At 43.4% G+C, this 17,217-nt stretch overlaps 1 protein-coding gene across 2 annotated transcripts in view; it reads left to right on the forward strand.

The window, feature by feature from the left end:
* Positions 1-15,746, forward strand: part of PTAR1 (protein prenyltransferase alpha subunit repeat containing 1) — a 56,935-nt gene extending 41,189 nt beyond the window's left edge. The window contains exon 8 of one of the 2 annotated variants that reach the window (XM_071581622.1): positions 1,847-15,746. In XM_071581622.1, the coding sequence (XP_071437723.1) occupies positions 1,847-1,899 (53 nt within the window). In that variant the 3' untranslated portion in view covers positions 1,900-15,746. The remainder of the gene's footprint in view (positions 1-1,846) is intronic. The other variant, XM_071581621.1, reaches the window with a different exon arrangement.
* Positions 15,747-17,217: the final 1,471 nt, after the last annotated feature.

A 17,217-nucleotide genomic window follows, 5' to 3' on the forward strand; every position in this document is an offset into this window, starting at 1 on the left:
ATCATATTTGTTGCTTTGAAAGAAATGCAAACAATAAACTGTTAAATTTGACCTTTGATTTTATTATTCATATAAATTAGATGAAAGAAAAAAATAATATCTAAATTGCTTGAAGGTGTTGATGTCCTGAAGCTTCACACATGAAATAACAGAAAACGTACTTGTAACAAATAGCATTAAGCTCAAAGCTGATGTGAAGTTCTGAAACTATGATCTTTGCAACATTCCTGTCTGGCCATTTGGTAGTACTGCAGAGTCCCATTTGGGCCTTGCCTGAAAATCAAGAGAAGTGGCTTCAGGCCATTGGTAATCAACACACATAACAGCTGCTTTTTTAAGTAAGGTATTACAGCTGTTCTGTGTTTTGGAGACAAGAGACTGAAAACCAAGTCAGTGAACATTCTTGGGGAGAAAATATCCAGCAGACGCTGCAAAACACAGGGCTCTTGCTTTCTGAAGTTCCCTCAAATACAAAATCAAATTTTGTACACCTGTAAACATCTTCATGTAACGTTCATCATCTTTCCTTATTTTGTCTTACACTGCAGTATGTGTCATTTGAATTGATGCAAATTCATTTTGCTCACCAGATTAGTCTTTGTAGAAATTTGTGCTAAGAACAAAGGGTTTTGAGGAACAAATGTAGTTTAAAATTACAGAAATTGCAATAGAAGGAATCACATTTTTAAGGAGCTAAACTATGAGCTGCTAAATATATATTAACTGTTATTTCAATGACATTTGGTTTTTATTGTGCGTTACAGTCACTGGAGACACATGCAGCATTAAAGATAGCTACAATAGCAAACGTTTATGAAGTTAGTGGAACACATTGCTATAGCTGCTCTGATGAATATTTGTTAATCTACTCATGTCTGCATATTTATGTTTTATTAACTTCTCATTCTTCACACAACAAAATCCATGTGTCATTTAAATAGGGGATAAAGTAAATTGTTGATTAATTGCCGTATATTATTTGCTTTAAGACAAATAGGCAAAATGGTAATACAGTGAGGAAGCTTAGATTTTTGTCTTACAATGAAAGTTTCTGGGATTTCCAGTTTTGTGTTAGTGCTGCTTAATTAGAATGTGTAACTAGACCTTATGGCTGGGAGTGAGTTTTTTTCCTAAGTAGTTAATTAATGAATTTTTAAAACAGTACTGTATAATGTTGTTGAGTAGAAACAAAGGGTTTTGGGAAGGTTTGTCTGCATAGTGAGACTCAGCAAGCATACTTTTTCAGAATAACATATAGTACAATGAGCAAAATGTGACTACCAGAGAATAATTGAAGAATAATTTAAGTCTATTTAGAGATTTAATGATTGAATTTTTGACAAGGTTGTGAACCATTGCACTTCCATTGTGGGGCAAAACTCCCACGACTGCTGAATTGTATCTCCTAGAAAAATTTTGGGAAAAGCAATGAAGTGAAGCACAGATGTGACTTCTAATGGATCTTTGTCTTGTATTCAGTGAGGTATTTACAATTAGATTCTTCCTGTGTTATTAGTGGCAGATAAAAAGGAAAGGGTGTAACTCACCTATTCTTGAATGCACTTAACATTCAAGTTAGTTTCAAAGGAAGTTCAGTGTCCCTGTCTAAGATAATTTTCCTTCTTTTTTTTCCCCATATCCTCAGAGAAATGTTTTCTTCTCAACCTCTTCTCTGTTCTTCCAGCTAGCAAAGAAGAATGTAGTAAAGCATTGGTGAGGTGTCCTAATGTGTATATATAACTCTGACTACCTCCCAAGAAGTACTTTGACTGATGTCATTAATTGGAGTTCATCAGGATGAGTTTTTTCAGAACTTCATGCTAGGCCTATATTTATTCTCTTTCAGATGTGAAAAACAAAAGCTTTATGAAGCCGTCTAGTTTCCCAGGGAGAGTTTGAAGGAGAAAAGGAAAACAGATCCTGTGCTTAAAATTGGAAAACCTAGAAGGAACATAAATTGTCATTATGTTTTTCCTCTGAAGAAGCAATGCATTGCTGAAAAATGGAGGAAATGGGTGGTTCCAGAGAATTCCTTGTATTACTCTTGAGTTACAGACCTGACACTTCCTAGTGGCTTTTGCTTAATGTGTAATGTTACTTCTCAGGGCATAGTCTATTATAGTGATTTAGAGTAAATTTTTACAGTGTATAATTATTGACAAAAAAGAAAGCTAAATATGTAATAACTGGCTTTTAAATTGTTTTTGGTGGGTTTTTTTTTGCTAGCATCATATTTTGTATCTACCCAGTGATGTACGGTAGACTTTACCATCTTGTTTGCATCATATTGTTATTCTCTACTGTAAATTGCTATTGCAGTCTTGCAGGAAGCTCCTGACAGCACTCTGAGTTCCCTAGTGCTATTCAGGAGAATGGTCATTATCTCAAATACGTAAGTTGTAATGATGGAGAAGCATTTTACATTATCTGTGTTTATGCACTGTACATCTTAGATTTAATATTTTAAAGTATTTTGTTAGGATTCGGAATGCTAGAACTGCAAAAGCTTTTTTGATAGCTGTCAGACTCTTAGGTACAAACAGACTTACTCTGAAAAGCAGAACTCTTAACTGAAGTTTAGTTTATTAAATATCTTTATCTGCACCATCTGGAACCTGCTGTAAATCCTACTGTATAGATAGAGGTGGGGAAACCCCACAGGGACGTGTCTGTTTTGCTCAAAGGACATTTTCTGAACAGAATATGATGAAGCAAAGAGCTTTTCTTGGATGAGGTGCAGCTGTATACACCTCTATGTTCATTGTGAATAAAGTTATGAAATTGATACATCATTAATACAGTAAGATTTCCTGCATGGCTGCATATAATGAGTGGATAAAAGGATTGGGTATTTTTCTTAACAGAAAAAGTACCTGTTATTAAAAAAATGTAAATGGCACAAGGTACTAGAATTTTAGAAGGCAGAATATATTTATATCTACTGTGTTCATTCCCTTTTGTACCAGATTTTTTTTTAAATGGCTACATTTAAAACTGGGTAGTCATCTTGAAACGTGCGCTTGGAAATGTCGTCTTTGCATTCATATAATTGAAATAATAGCTGTCTTAAGTAGTTTTAACAGCGTTAAGGTCCAAGGTAGTGACAGCACTACAGTGTTCAAGTGAGTCATTAAACACTAATTTTATAATTCCGTCATGTTCAAAAAAGTACTATTCTATTTAGGGAAAAGTTTATTTTATCAAGATATATGCAAAAATACTTCACTTTCTCAGCTTTCATATTAGGGGATTATACAGCTCTTTTTAAACATAATATTTTGCAATATTTTTTCTATGAAAAATTATCAGATGCACAGTTGTTACCATTGTAAATCTTATGTAGATTTCCAGGATAAATTAGAGAAATGGTAAATTTATAGCAGAAAGAATAAAATTGTGACAGGACAGTAAGACACTGGAAAGTAATCTGCCAAATGAGCAGTGTTCTGCAGGATAGTGAATGTAAAACATGAAATTTGCTTTTCACTGGTTTTACTTTGTCATAGGATGAATTCCTGTCAGATGGGGATTATTTTCTTTCTTTTGTAATCAGTAGAGAGCTTATCTATGAATAAATTACCTATATTTATTCTCCCACAATAAGTGTGCATGTATGAGTGAATGAATGGATGGCGGAACTGTATTTATGTCCTGTGAAAACTGCAGAAATCTCCCACATTTGGCTATTTTTATATAGCACTGGTGGTCTGCAGACAGACACTTCTATGGATGACTTGTCCCACGTCTGAAACCAGCAGTATCAGTCGGTGCCAGGCTGTTTGCTGAAAGCAGTCAGATCTCTTGCTTCCCCTCTCTGTCTTACTCTCCCTAATTTTCGTGGTACTTGGACAAATGTGTGCGTGTCGCAGTCTTGGTCTCTTTGGGAAGGGACCAGACCAGCGACGGGGGTTCGCTGACTGCCGACTGAGTTGTCGTTCGCCGGGTTCCCAGGTCCTAGGTAAGGTTTGCCCTCGCGACGAGAGAACAAACACCCAGGAGCCAAGGATGGTCTGAACTGATCCGCAGATCAGAGCTGATCCAACTTTATTAAGGGGGAGAGGGGTTTATATAACCTGGGATAGGGAAGGTTCTGGAAAGGGGGTGGAACTAAGGCGGAGCATGCAAATCCGCCAACAACTATAGGGTTGAGGAACTGAGGGGGAGTGAACAGGGGTGTGGACTTGTGACAGGCAGGACAAGGCCCGCCCCCTAGAGGGAGCTGGCCAGTGGTAGCTGTCCCTTTGCTGACAGCTCCTGCCTGCCTGGGGAAACTTCTGGAACAGGGAGAGGTATAGACAACATGAACAACACAAAAAATGGGGGATAACAGTGGTAACTGAGAAAGTCCGTAGTATGAGGTCGCAGTCAGGGTTCGGGAGGGTCTTCCTGGACCTTCCACACGTCCAACTCCGTTCGGGAGTCCCTTGCCCTCCTCCATTCATGCATATCCATGTAGTCCCCATCTCCAACATCTCCTCCTTTTTTGTTTTGTATTGCTTCAGGAAAGACCTTTCTGATGATCAGATTTCTGGCAAAGGCTAAAGAGTAAGTGAAAGCGGAGGAAAGGCATATGAGCACTATTTGTTTTAGCCAATTGGGCATAAAAGGGATTTGAACACTTTCAAATAGGTCTTTCGAATAAAAATTTGAAGGGGCTCGAGCTGCAGAGAGCAGATTTTTGAGTTCAGTGATGTTGTAAAACGCAAATTTAGTCCTCTCTTGCAGCTTGTCAAATTCTAAACAACACAGGTTAGGCCTCTCCGAGCAGCCAATCATGCGTGCGAGCATGAAGTAGTCGACGGCTGCCCGGTAGTTTAGAGAGCCGGGAGTGTTCAGGGCGATTTTTGTTAATTTGTTGGTAATAGGATTGAGATATTTGTCAATGAGCTCATATGACTTTCCTGCAAAAGAACGGTTAATAAAGCGATCTAAGAGGTCGAGGTCTGAGGTGGTGTTAACGGAGAGGAGGGATACTAATGTGGATTTTGAGTTGTCTGGGTCCAGGTCATCGTTGACGCGCCTGGGCATAGTAGGGGTGGCTGGGTCAAGGAGGACCAACCGGCCGATGGTACACGGACCCCCTACCGGCAGTGATGGAATGCCTGTCCAGGCGCGGTCGCCGCAGACCAGGAACCAGCCTTTGGGAAGGTTTTTGGGATGAAAACATGGGATTTTAGAGGCTCTCTGTACCAATTGTTAGGGCACTAGAATGATACATTGCGATAAGCAAGGGAATCGGGAGTCAGGGTATTGTTAGTAAGGGCGGAGGTTTTGCGAAATGAAAAACAAGCGTTAGCGCGGGAGGAGCCTAAAATCTTTATCTCGACAGGTTCAGAGTCAGCCGGAGATAGGAAATAATAATCGTTGAACAACTGGCTGACCTTGGAGCTGTCGGGGAGAGCTGTCAGGTGAGATTTCAGGGGATCATCTGTGTTAGTGCTGGTAAGACAAATTTTGCCAGAATTCATCACATCAGAAAGCTCGGCCCATATGTTGCCTCTAAGGGCAGCTTTAGGTGGTAGGTTTGGAGGAGACGCCGGAGACGGGATGGGACGGTGTTCGGTCGGGGATATGAGGTTGAGGAGGATGAGGATCGCACACGGGTCCATTATGGAGACGAAGGTGGCTGCTGCGATGAGGGCGAAGGTCCTTGGAAGATTTTGACCCTTCTGGAGGGCACCCATCTTGGGCCGGTATCTGTGGAAATACAAGCAAAACCCTTCCCCCAGGTTATCAGGGGGAAGGGGCCCTCCCACTTGTCTGTCTCAAGGTTTTTGTATATTATCTTTGGTTTTTCGTTAATCAGGTTTTTGCTTTCATTAAAGTGCCGAAGGGTAGGGGTCAGATTTCCTTCTTGGCGGTTCAGGAGATTGAGGACATACAAGGCTTTGGCCAATTTTTCTTGGGATGTTAGGGATGCGGTGCTCTTTTCTTGTTTCTTCAGCATGTTCTTTAAAGTTTGGTGAGCACATTCCACTATCGCTTGCCCCGTAGGATTGTGAGGTATCCCGGTGATGTGTCTGATGCCCTACTGCTGGAAAAACGTCTGCAGGCTGGCCGAAACGTATGCAGGGCCATTATCTGTTTTTATTTGCGCCGGCACTCCCATGAATGCAAAGGCTGCAGTTAGGTGCCTTTGAACGTCCTTACTCTTTTCCCCCGTGTGGGCAGACGCCATCATTAATTTGGAGAAGGTGTCAATTGATACGTGAACATATTTTAGTCTGCTAAATTGGGGTATGTGTGTGACGTCTGTCTGCCACAGCTGTAATGGCTTCAGCCCCCTAGAATTAACTCCCGAGGGCTGAAGGGGGGAAACTTTCTGGCACTCTGAGCAACTTTTGACGATCTCTTTGGCCTGATTTTGGGTAAGATGGAACTGTTTCTGCAACGCCTTTGCACTCTGGTGGAGAAATTCATGGGAGGCGCGCGCCTGCTGCAGCAGGTTAGGGACAACAGACACACCTGCCAAAATATCGGCTTGGCGATTTCCCTCCGCTACGGGACCAGGGAGAGTGGAATGAGAGCGGGTGTGAACAATAAAGTAAGCGTGCTCTCTTTGGCCAATTAACGTCATCAGATTCTGAAACAGGGTAAATAATTGTCTGTTGCGTAACTTTTTTAGGTAGGAGTGTTCTGCTCTCTTAACGACTCTTACTACATAGGCCGAATCGCTGACAATGTTCAGAGCTTGGTTGGAAAAGATGGTAAAGGCTCTGACCATTGCCGATAATTCTACTACTTGGGAAGAGCCTGTGGTGACGTGGCAGTCATGGCACTATTCGCCTTTGACTTTCCACGTCACCACAGCCTTGCCCGTTCTTCCCGACCCGTCGGTGAACACGGTGACGGCGCCGGGAATAGGGGTCAAGGACCGCATGATTTTTAGATTTAGGGGGATAAATTTGAGTTTTTGCATAATTTTCTTACCCGGAAGGGTGAATTGCACTTGGCCCTCAAAATCCTGTACCGCCAACTGGAAATCTGTAGAGAGAAGAAGCATCTGGTCGTAATTCTCTGACGTTATGGGTAGAAAGATGGTACATGGGTCTTGGCCTTCCATCTCCCAGCACCGCGTCTTTGCCCTGAGAATGACTTTACTAAGCATCTCAGGGAAGGTGACTAAGGTCTTGGAAAAGCAGTGCGGGAGAAAGACCCATTCCCATATAATCATTTCGTTATGTCGCAGGTCAACTTGCTCTAGGATGGCAAAGGGCTATTTGGGACCCTTCAGTACAACCAGGACAGGCAGGACACCTACCAGCTTCCGTTGAGACTGCATTTTCGAGATTTTGCGTTCTACAATTTGGAGGGCTTCTTTGGCTTCTTTTGTCAGGGAACGGGGAGAGTCAAGGTTGGGATCCCCTTGCAACAGGTCGAATAAGGGGCTAAGTTCATCAGTGGTGATACCCAATTGTGGCCGAATCCAATTGATGTTGCCTAATAGTTTCTGCATATCATTTAGTGTTTGGATATCATATTCAATTTTAATTTTTTGCGGGGTAATGGAGGAATGGGATAGTTTCCAGCCTAGGTAATGCCATGGAGAATCCCATTGGATTTTTTCTGGTGCAATTTCAAAGTGGAAGGTCTGCAACGCTGTTGTGACCGAATTGAGAACTCGAATTACATCTTTTTTGGACTCTGCACAAATTAGAATGTCATTCATGTAATGGTAGATGATGACTGTTGGATTTTGGAGCCAAATTGGGGATAGTATTTTTGCAACGTAAATTTGGCACAGCGTGGGCGAGTTTTTCATGCCCTGCGGCAGAACCTTCCATGCAAATCTCTTATGGGGTTCTCTGACATTCCTAGTTGGAACCAAAAAGGCAAACTTATCCACATCCTCCGGGTGCAAGGGGATTTGGAAAAAGCAGTCTTTTATGTCGATAATTACAATTGGCCAATTATTAGGAAGCATGGATAGGGCCGGCATACCTGGCTGTACTAAGCCCATGGACTCCATCACGTCGTTGATTTTCCGGAGGTCGTGTAATAATCGCCACTTGCCCGACGCTTTCTTGATGACAAAAATGGGAGAGTTCCAGGGACTGGTTGATGGGGCGATGTGGCCTAATTCTAACTGTTCTTTTACTAGTATTTCCAATTGGTGCAGCTTTTCATCAGGAAGGGGCCACGGGTCTACCCATATAGGTTTTTGTGTCAGCCAATTGAGTTTGGGTAGCAGCTGCTCACCAGTGGCCGATATTAAAAATTTGTTTTCAATTTGGCACCCCACTGCCCCAGTATGTCCCTCCCCCATAGCGTCGTCGGCAGCGGCAAAATTAGTGGCCTACAGGAGGCCACATTATTGTCAGAGTCTGTAAAAGTCAGCATATGCCGACTTTGCATTGGTCGCAGAGTTCCTCCCACCCCAGTAACACTCAGGATTGTCTCTTCCTTTGGCCATGCATCAGGCCAGTCCCTGACGGCGATGATGGTGATGTCCGCCCCTGTGTCAAGTAGCCCTTCGATGTTCGTTCGTCCCAAGGGCGAGGCTGCTACCACAGACAACAGGGGCTGTTCGTCCGTCAGGGTTGTGGTCCAGTTGACTGCCCTCACTGTTGGTTGATGACGCTGCAGTTGTGATGTTGGAAGAAGGACAGCCACTGGATCCGCGGAGGAGACTTCGACTGGGGGGAGAAGAACTCGGAAAGATACAGTCAACTCATTGTCATTGAAATTGTCGTTTTGGTTGGAAACAACAAGTCTGGATTGGGCAATGATGCCCCTTTGTGAGGCTTGCGCGGCTGGATGTAGAAGGTACTCCTCCCCTTTCACCAACGGCTGCAGAGGTGTTACCTTCACCAAACACTCCTCCCCCTTTAGGATGACACAGGGATCACAGGGGTGTAGGGTGATGCAGCGAGCCCGCTCTAATGCAGGCTCGGCTCCGAGTGAGCCCGTTGGAGGCATGCCGGGGAGGCACTTATTGTTGTCGCGCCCCTCCTGGCGCTCGGCGGGGAGTTTCCCTGCCCACCACCCTCTTCGCATTGCGTTGGGGGATTGCTGAAGGTGACCTGCTTCCAATACTGCGATTTTGGTGACTTTGGGGGAAGCGGGTCACCATTGATGTCAGTCACAGACCTACACAAGGAGGTCCAGTGCTTCCCCTTTCCGCAACGCTGACAGTTGTATTTAGGTAGAGTCTTAGGTGAGGGTGGTGGTTGGTGGTCGGGGCAATGTCTTTCAAAGTGCCCCTCCCTGCCGCAGTTGTAACAGCGGCCCCTAGCCGTGCAAGCTACGATTTCCAAGTCTCTTTTAGAATAATCCATGTTACGACATGCTTCCACCATTTCTAGCAACGTGGGATCTTTCAGGGGCCGGAGGATTCTCCGGCACTCTTCATTAACTTTTTCTACTACTAATGATTTAAAGAGTACGTCCTGGGCTTTGGGGTCGCTGATCTGTTTAGCGATGGCTTCCCTAAGCCGGGACGCAAAATCATAAAAGGGTTCTTTTGGACCCTGGAAGATTAGCGCATATGATGGTGTACTAGAACTGGATTGAGCAACCTTCTTTATGGCCTCAAACGCCAGGTCAGCCGTCTCATGTAGAATAGGCAGGGGAATCATGGCCTGCTGAGCATTGGTGACATACCTTCCCTCCCCATACATTTGGTCAATCGCTCTATCTTTTGTTAGCTCCCTAGGGATAGGGACAAAGTCCCCCTCCTTAACATGGTTCCGAATCAGTGCCTTCCACTCCGTCTCAAAGGCTGAGTACTGGAGGGAAGGCAACCAGGCGCTCGTTACCTGCCGGATGTCATTCGGCGTAAGGTCGAACGCCTGGAAGAAGGACTCTAGGAGGCTTAGTGTGTATGGGGAGTCAAGGTTATGCTCAGCAATGGCCTTCTTGATGTCCTTTAGTACAGGGTAGGAGATAGGCCTCCACTGTGGCGGCCTACCTCCCTCCACATGTACCGGGAAGGCCTTAAGCATGTCTAAGTCCCCTGCCTGGGCCGCTTGTTCGTGCACGGCTTTCCACACTTTCTCCTGTGCCTCAACGATGTGGTGAACCACCTCCACTTGGATGGTGGTGGAGGCTGGGAGAGCGTGGACCGTGCCTGCGGCCATGACGTCAAGGGTGTTTGGCCTGGGCGTTGAGGTGTGTGTCAAGTCCGAGTAGTCACAGTCCGGGGAATGTCTCGAGGGACAAGCGGGGGGAGAGATGTGCGACTCCCCTTCGCTGTCCATTTCAGCACAACCCTCAGCCCTCGGTGTTATCGGGGCCGGTGGGTGTGCGCACTTTGGAGGCGACGATGTTATCTGGGCGACACGGCGGCACTCCTGCGACATCCGAACGGATAGCTGTCTATGCACCACGGATTGCCGCAAGGCTTGCAGCCTGGCCAGGGCCTCGGGCCTACACGGCTTCTCCGGTGCCGGAGCGCAGGGCAGACTGGGCAGGGCACGGTGGCATGGAGGCCTCGGTGGCAGCGGTGGGTAGGCCTCGGTCGAGTGGGCCTCGGGCCTAGCTGCATGGGCGCGGCCATGTTGTCCCAGGTGGGCAGGGCTAGAGGCCTGGGCGGAGGCGTGGCCACCAGGTGAAGGCGGGGCCATGACGCCATGAGGGGCATAGCCTTTGGGCAGTGCCTCTGGGGGCATGTACTCGGGTGGTCCCTCCCAACGCTCCCCGTCAGCGGCTCCTCCCACAGCTCCTCCCTCATTGTCCCAGGCCACGAGGTGTTTCACGCTGCCACCATATTCGCCACATGTCATGCAGTGTCCCCCCTCCGCCATTTTGTCCTTCTTCTCGACCTTGGGGCTGGTACGGGAGGACGAAGACCGCGAGGCGCCATCGTGTGCCCTTGACGAGTTAACGGTCGGGTGGCTGAGCCCAGTCTTTTGGCGGTCCTGGAGCAGCATATAGACTAGCCTCCAGGCGATAAGCGCCTTTGCCGCCGTTTTGTCACCTTTCTTTTCCGCTCTCCAAAGTGAAGCCCCCAAATTGTCCCAGTGTTCCAGATTTAATTCCTCTGGGATCTGCAGTTGGTGGCTATTTATCCATGTAGCCAAGGCCTTCAGGGAGGCTTTATCATACTTGTGGCCTTGGTACTCGATGACTGCACTTATTTTCTTGTAAATTGGGCGCTCAGATTTCCCAAGAGCAGCTCCCATGTTGTTTGTTACGAGTCTTCTGGGGAATTTGGAGATGGGGGTAGGAAGAGTAGGGGCTACCCCGACAGCTCACCTCTCTCGTCAGTCGCCTGCTCCAACGATGAGGTGGGGCCAATGCCCAGTCTCTGCCGGGGGAGACTGCCGGACCGCAATGTCTCAGACACTCCTGCGGCTATCACCAAATCGGGACAGCAGCGAGCCTATCTTGAACGACAGACTCAGCCGACAGTCCTGGGTTTCGGCACCATCTGTCGCAGTCTTGGTCTCTTTGGGAAGGGACCAGACCAGCGACGGGGGTTCGCAGACTGCCAGCTGAGTTGTCGTTCTCTGGGTTCCCAGGCCCTAGGTAAGGTTTGCCCTCGCGACGAGAGAACAAACACCCAGGAGCCAAGGATGGTCTGAACTGATCCGCAGATCAGAGCTGATCCAACTTTATTAAGGGGGAGAGGGGTTTATATAACCTGGGATAGGGAAGGTTCTGGAAAGGGGGTGGAACTAAGGCGGAGCATGCAAATCCGCCAACAACTATAGGGTTGAGGAACTGAGGGGGAGTGAACAGGGGTGTGGACTTGTGACAGGCAGGACAAGGCCCGCCCCCTAGAGGGAGCTGGCCAGTGGTAGCTGTCCCTTTGCTGACAGCTCCTGCCTGCCTGGGGAAACTTCTGGAACAGGGAGAGGTATAGACAACATGAACAACACAAAAAATGGGGGATAACAGTGGTAACTGAGAAAGTCCGTAGTATGAGGTTGCAGTCAGGGTTCGGGAGGGTCTTCCTGGACCTTCCACACGTCCAACTCCATTCGGCAATCCCTTGCCCTCCTCCATTCCTGCATATCCATGTAGTCCCCATCTCCAACATGTGCGCACACCAAACAAATCATTAGTGGTGATTTAGGAACTGTTTGAGACTGTGAAAAAGTTTGTAAGGTCTTGCAGGCTGGGAGGACTGGGGAGTGCTCAGCCAATTACCTACCTGGGGCATACCTTCCAGGAGTCCTCTGGGAAGGAAATGAACAGGCATATTTTGGATTAAGTGCTTTAGCGTCCCAGGAAACTGAGAAAACTTTGTCAGGCGCAAACTAGCAACTTAAATTGGTGTTTGAATATAAACAAGTAATCTTTTTGGTACTTTATTTTCAATTATTTTTCTCATGTTCTTTTTATAAAAATAAAACATACCAAAAATCTTTTCAGAATTATGCTTCATTTTGAATGGCTTCTGATTCAGAACTCTTGGATTTGAGAGCTTTCCTTAAAGGGATCAGTTTTATTGGAAAATGTTGCTCTCCTCATAGACAAATGTGATTCATTCAAAAATGTGATTAATTCTAAACTGAGCGCCCAGAATCACAGGGCATTACTGAAAGTATTGCTTATAATTCTAAATGCAAAGCTTAAGAAAGCAAGGGCATGTTCTACTCATACACTTGTTTTTTTCTCTTACTAGTTTCTCGGTAGAAAAAATATGTAAGGAAGCCTTGAGTTGTTATGTAAAATCTTTTACTTAATTTGGGTGTTCATTAAATTGGAAAGCTTAAAGTAAGTAATAAACCCTTCAGGGCTGTTGTACAGACGTAATTTTCAGGATCTGGTTGTTACTTCTAATCTGAATGTTTTATTTTTACACCTGTTAAAAATGAGTGACAAAACTGTCACTCGTTTCCTTGCCTTAGGATCAGGCCATACTGTGGAGAGGGTACCAGACACTACCAGATAGCCATGGCATATTTAGTGTGATGAATTTTAAGTGACTTCTCTGTCTTTCACAAATGGTCCTATTGATGGGTTCAGTGAAAAAAGCAGTTAGGGTAGTGTATACTCATCGGCACTGTGGAAAGAAGTTGTTAAGGCCGTGGGATGTTACAGGTTTAAAAGGGCAGCTAGAGAAAAATCAAGGGTACTACAGGGTATCAGTAGCTAAGAAAGCTTCCTTTTCCTCTCTGTTTTTTTTCCTGTTTATTTTATCCTTCCTTCTTTCCCACCTCTGGCCTCCTCCCACTCCCTGCCATTCCACCCATTCTCTCCCCTGCCCCCATGTGTTTTTTAATGTTTTCCAGTGTCAGAACGTTTCATACCATATGCCTGTGTGCAAACCAAGGTAACAGTTTTGAAAGTGTTACATTTCAGTAGCATGTAGATCCACACCTGAGGTTTATGCAAGGTATTCAGGGACTACTGGTAGGCTCTTGAGTGGCATGTAGTAACTGGTACAGTATTGAAGGGGGAAAGTCTTAATAAATAGTGGATGGCCTAAATGTTGCTGTTCTCCAAGCGTGTTACCTGCATTTATGGTCCAAAGTAAAGTGCATGTTTGTCACCTTTTCATCTCACAAATACTTATAACTAAGTAACAGCTAATTTACTTTAGTATAATCAACATTATGTATCAGCATAATTCAAGGTTTCAACAATTATTTGTTGTTCTGTAGTATTAGATAATTCTCACCACACCTTTAGTCTATTTTTGGTGGAACCTAGCCAAGTATAGATTTTCATTGTTATAAATCCAGTTTTGCTGTGAAGGGAAGTTGAAATTCCACCATATAAAACATGCATTTTCTTGATGTCTATTTAGAAACATAGAAGGGGATAGTAGTACTGCTTTCCTGTTGTGCACACTGAGTTTTACCTTGTTTATCCAAAATATTTTGTATTGCATATTAATTAATTTTTTCATATCCTAGTAGTACAGAATTAATTGCAAAATAAAAAAAGAGCACCCTTACAGTCCTAACTATTCCATGCAGATGTCTTCCAAAATTTACAGGTACAATTTTAGTGGTGGTGGTTGGTAAATAGATTTTTTTTCACTTATTTATCAGCAGACTTGTTTTTTTATGTATTACTGACAAAATGGACTAAGCACAGCTGTAAGTTATTGTATTTCTGTAGAAAGTGGAAAATAGTGTAAAATTTTTTTTGTTAAATGTTGGCAGTTTATAAATAAATTTTTCATCTCCTAAAAACCTGTTTTCTGACAACATACTGGATTCCTGTTTCTTTGTTTACCAACAGATATCCATCCTAATTATTGTTAATCTTTCAGGGATAAGCTGTCTTTAACAGGAACTGTATCTTTTGTGAATTAGGTGATGGCAGGAGACTTGCTTTTGGTTCTTTTAAACATCAGTAGTTAAACTCTTTTCAAATGTTTTTCTAGATCTTTGTTCAAGCTTAGTTTCTGTAAGGATAGAGATGAACAGCAGCTTTTCTGCTGTTCAGAAATTTTCTGTTGGCAATTGACAGCTGTCTGTACTGTCTAGAATTGTAGAACTTAGCTGATTGATGCTTGTCTTTCTACAACTTTTTAAAGTTTCAGCGTGCTATTTTATGACTTGCTTTTATCAAAATCTGGAATCAGCTGGAATAGCTTATGCCAGTTTTTCCAGGCTCCATACAATTTCTGTGCTATTATAACTGAAGGGAAAACATTTCACAGATGTTAAAAGCCCGTAATTACTCTCTTATATTCAAAAAATGTGTTTTGTTTGATTCTTTCTAAAGATAGAAGTAATATGGAAGCATGGTACTTTTATTCCAGTTGACTGCCTTTAGAACATAAATTTTGCTCTCTAAATTCTGTGAGACATTGAAGAAGAATCCTCAAGTGATCCCTACTCTTAACTGGATGAAAAGATAGTTGATGTATGCTTGTTATTTGTGTAAACTTTCTAATTATGCAAATTCTTATGTTTTAACAACTATATCCATAATGTTGATGTTTTAGATCTGCAGTTAAGTTCCTGAAATAATATTCTCCTTCATGTATAGTTCTGTGATTTCATTTATGAAAAGTTGTTCTTTTTTTGTCAATACCGACGTACATGGTAAGATCTCTTTCATAGACTTAAGTTAGTGCTGCAGTAGATCAGCTACCACTCCTTGTATATCAGGGCAATCAGTAGCTCTATAAGGAGCTTTCATTCCTGGCTGTTGTCCAAATAATTCTGAGGCTCACTTAAATAATGTATTAAATTAATAAATATTAATATAAAAGAATATTGAACTATGAGAGTGTTTGGTCAGCGTTGAACTTTTATTATCTAAGTAGTGGCACTGGGCTATTTCAGTGTAACAGCATATGTAAAAACTCAATATTAGAGATTTTGTATTTTATATATTTTACAGGGAGTGACTGGAATTGTAGGTCCCATAGTTCTCAAGTTTACTTAAGTGTTTCCTGTTATCTTGATATCTTGTTCAGATATACATGCAAAGAAAAGAAAAATGTCTGCATGGTCATTATCTTCTACTCACTTTTTGTAGTAATTATTTGCTCTCTGATATAGTGCTTCAAGTCTTCCACTGTTTTTTAGTTCCAATAAATCTAAATCTTCCCCACCTACTAATATGCAAAATAAACCTCTAGAGCGCCTTTGCTGGATGCCAGAAGGCAGTGGTGGCATTGTCTGATTTTCCAGAAATGTGTAGTATCTAATTGTTGACTGCAGTTTGTTTGAGGTTGCTACACCTCTGAAAAGCAAGCCACAGATTCACCACTTCCTTTGTAACTGAATGCTTGAAGTACTTTTGAGAACTACACTTCTGCAGTATCTGGTAAAGATGTAAAAAGAAAAGAAGTTAAAATGTCAAGAAATACCAGTAGAGAGATGTAAGTTCATGGGGAACAGTGTGAATAAAAGCATGACAGAAGCAGTTTAATTGTTTGACTGAGTCTTGCTACAACCTGCATGAGCTATGTCTGACGCACAGATGTTGACAAGGTAGAAAAGCGGTTTCCAGGGAAAGATGGCAGTATGGAGGGCAGGTGTTTTTCAAGTTTCAAAGTGGAGTGTTCACCGAGGAAGTGGGAAAGTTTCTTTTTAATATGAAACTTTTTTTAAAAAAAATTTGAATATATTCTCAACTCTGACATACCTTGTAGTATCGTGGGGGGTTTTTCTTGGTTTTTTTTTTTTTTTTTGCTTTTTTGCCAAAGTACATCTTCTTGATGTCTCAAAGCTCAAAAGATAGGGGAGTAACAGACTTTTAGCTGCAGAACCTGTGGAGTTTCAAAGGTCTTGGGTTTGTGTTTAAATGGAAGTATTAATCTGCCTGGCACCTGTATCTGATTGGGAAAAGTGACACAATTAAAGTTGCACTTAGTGGTTTCCATGGCAATCAGTGATTACTAAGTGGAGTTAAACGGAAGACAGGAACAGAGTGATCAGTCTGGTTATTATCATTATCCACTCTAAAGCTAAAAGTGCACATCTTTAAACAAATACAGGAATGAAGCAAGGTAAAGCTATAATGTGTCCCAGTTCTATAGTGTCACTTCAGGTTAACATATCTGTGTATGTATGTTTGCCTGGGTGGGAGACAACTGTTTTTAGCCAGGCACATGTAGCAGAACTGCAAATGAGTCAGTGGTGCCATGAAAATTTAGTAGGCACTGGCTTCACTACTGAAGTAGTGGCTTCACTACTGAATTATTGACTTCACTACTGAAGAACAATGGCTTTTTCTGATGAAAAAGGAAATGGAAACCTTAATGTCAATGCATAACTGCTGTCTGTACAAGGTACTGTTGTGAGATACTGGCCCCTTTTGTACTCCTTGCTGTCTTAACACTGGCTACCACTACCTTCCCATCCCCACTCCTGCACACCTCTCACCGTCTGTACAGCTACATCAGCCCCCTTGTACATCCCTCAGATTTGTATCCTCATCAGCTGAAACTCTCCAATTTGCATGTAGTTTCTTGATAACCAATCAATTATTGTGACTGATGAGGTCTGTTTCTTGTCTTTACCTTTGTTCCTTCATCTGTTTGGTTTGTGTCTCTGTTGGCTCTTGTTTGTGCCTTCCCTGTTACTTGTTACAGCCTTTGGTATTGGAAAGGTCCTTCTCCAGATACCCGCAAGGGAGAAGAGACTCTCTCATACATAGCCTTGCACAGTCTGGTTTGCCTGTCTTCAGGAAACCTGAAAACCTTGCTTCACAGTGTTTTTCTTAATCCCATGTTAGCTTTATTCTTTACTTTCTGAAGCCTTTTCAGTTTGACTCTAATGCCAAAATTCCCAGTAAATCCTGAACGGTAAAGAACTGCTCAAAGAGTTTTGCTCTGTTAAGCAGCTGGTATTTGTTTAA

Source organism: Pithys albifrons, chromosome Z (genome assembly GCF_047495875.1).
Source record: "Pithys albifrons albifrons isolate INPA30051 chromosome Z, PitAlb_v1, whole genome shotgun sequence".
NCBI classification, from domain to species: domain Eukaryota; kingdom Metazoa; phylum Chordata; class Aves; order Passeriformes; family Thamnophilidae; genus Pithys; species Pithys albifrons.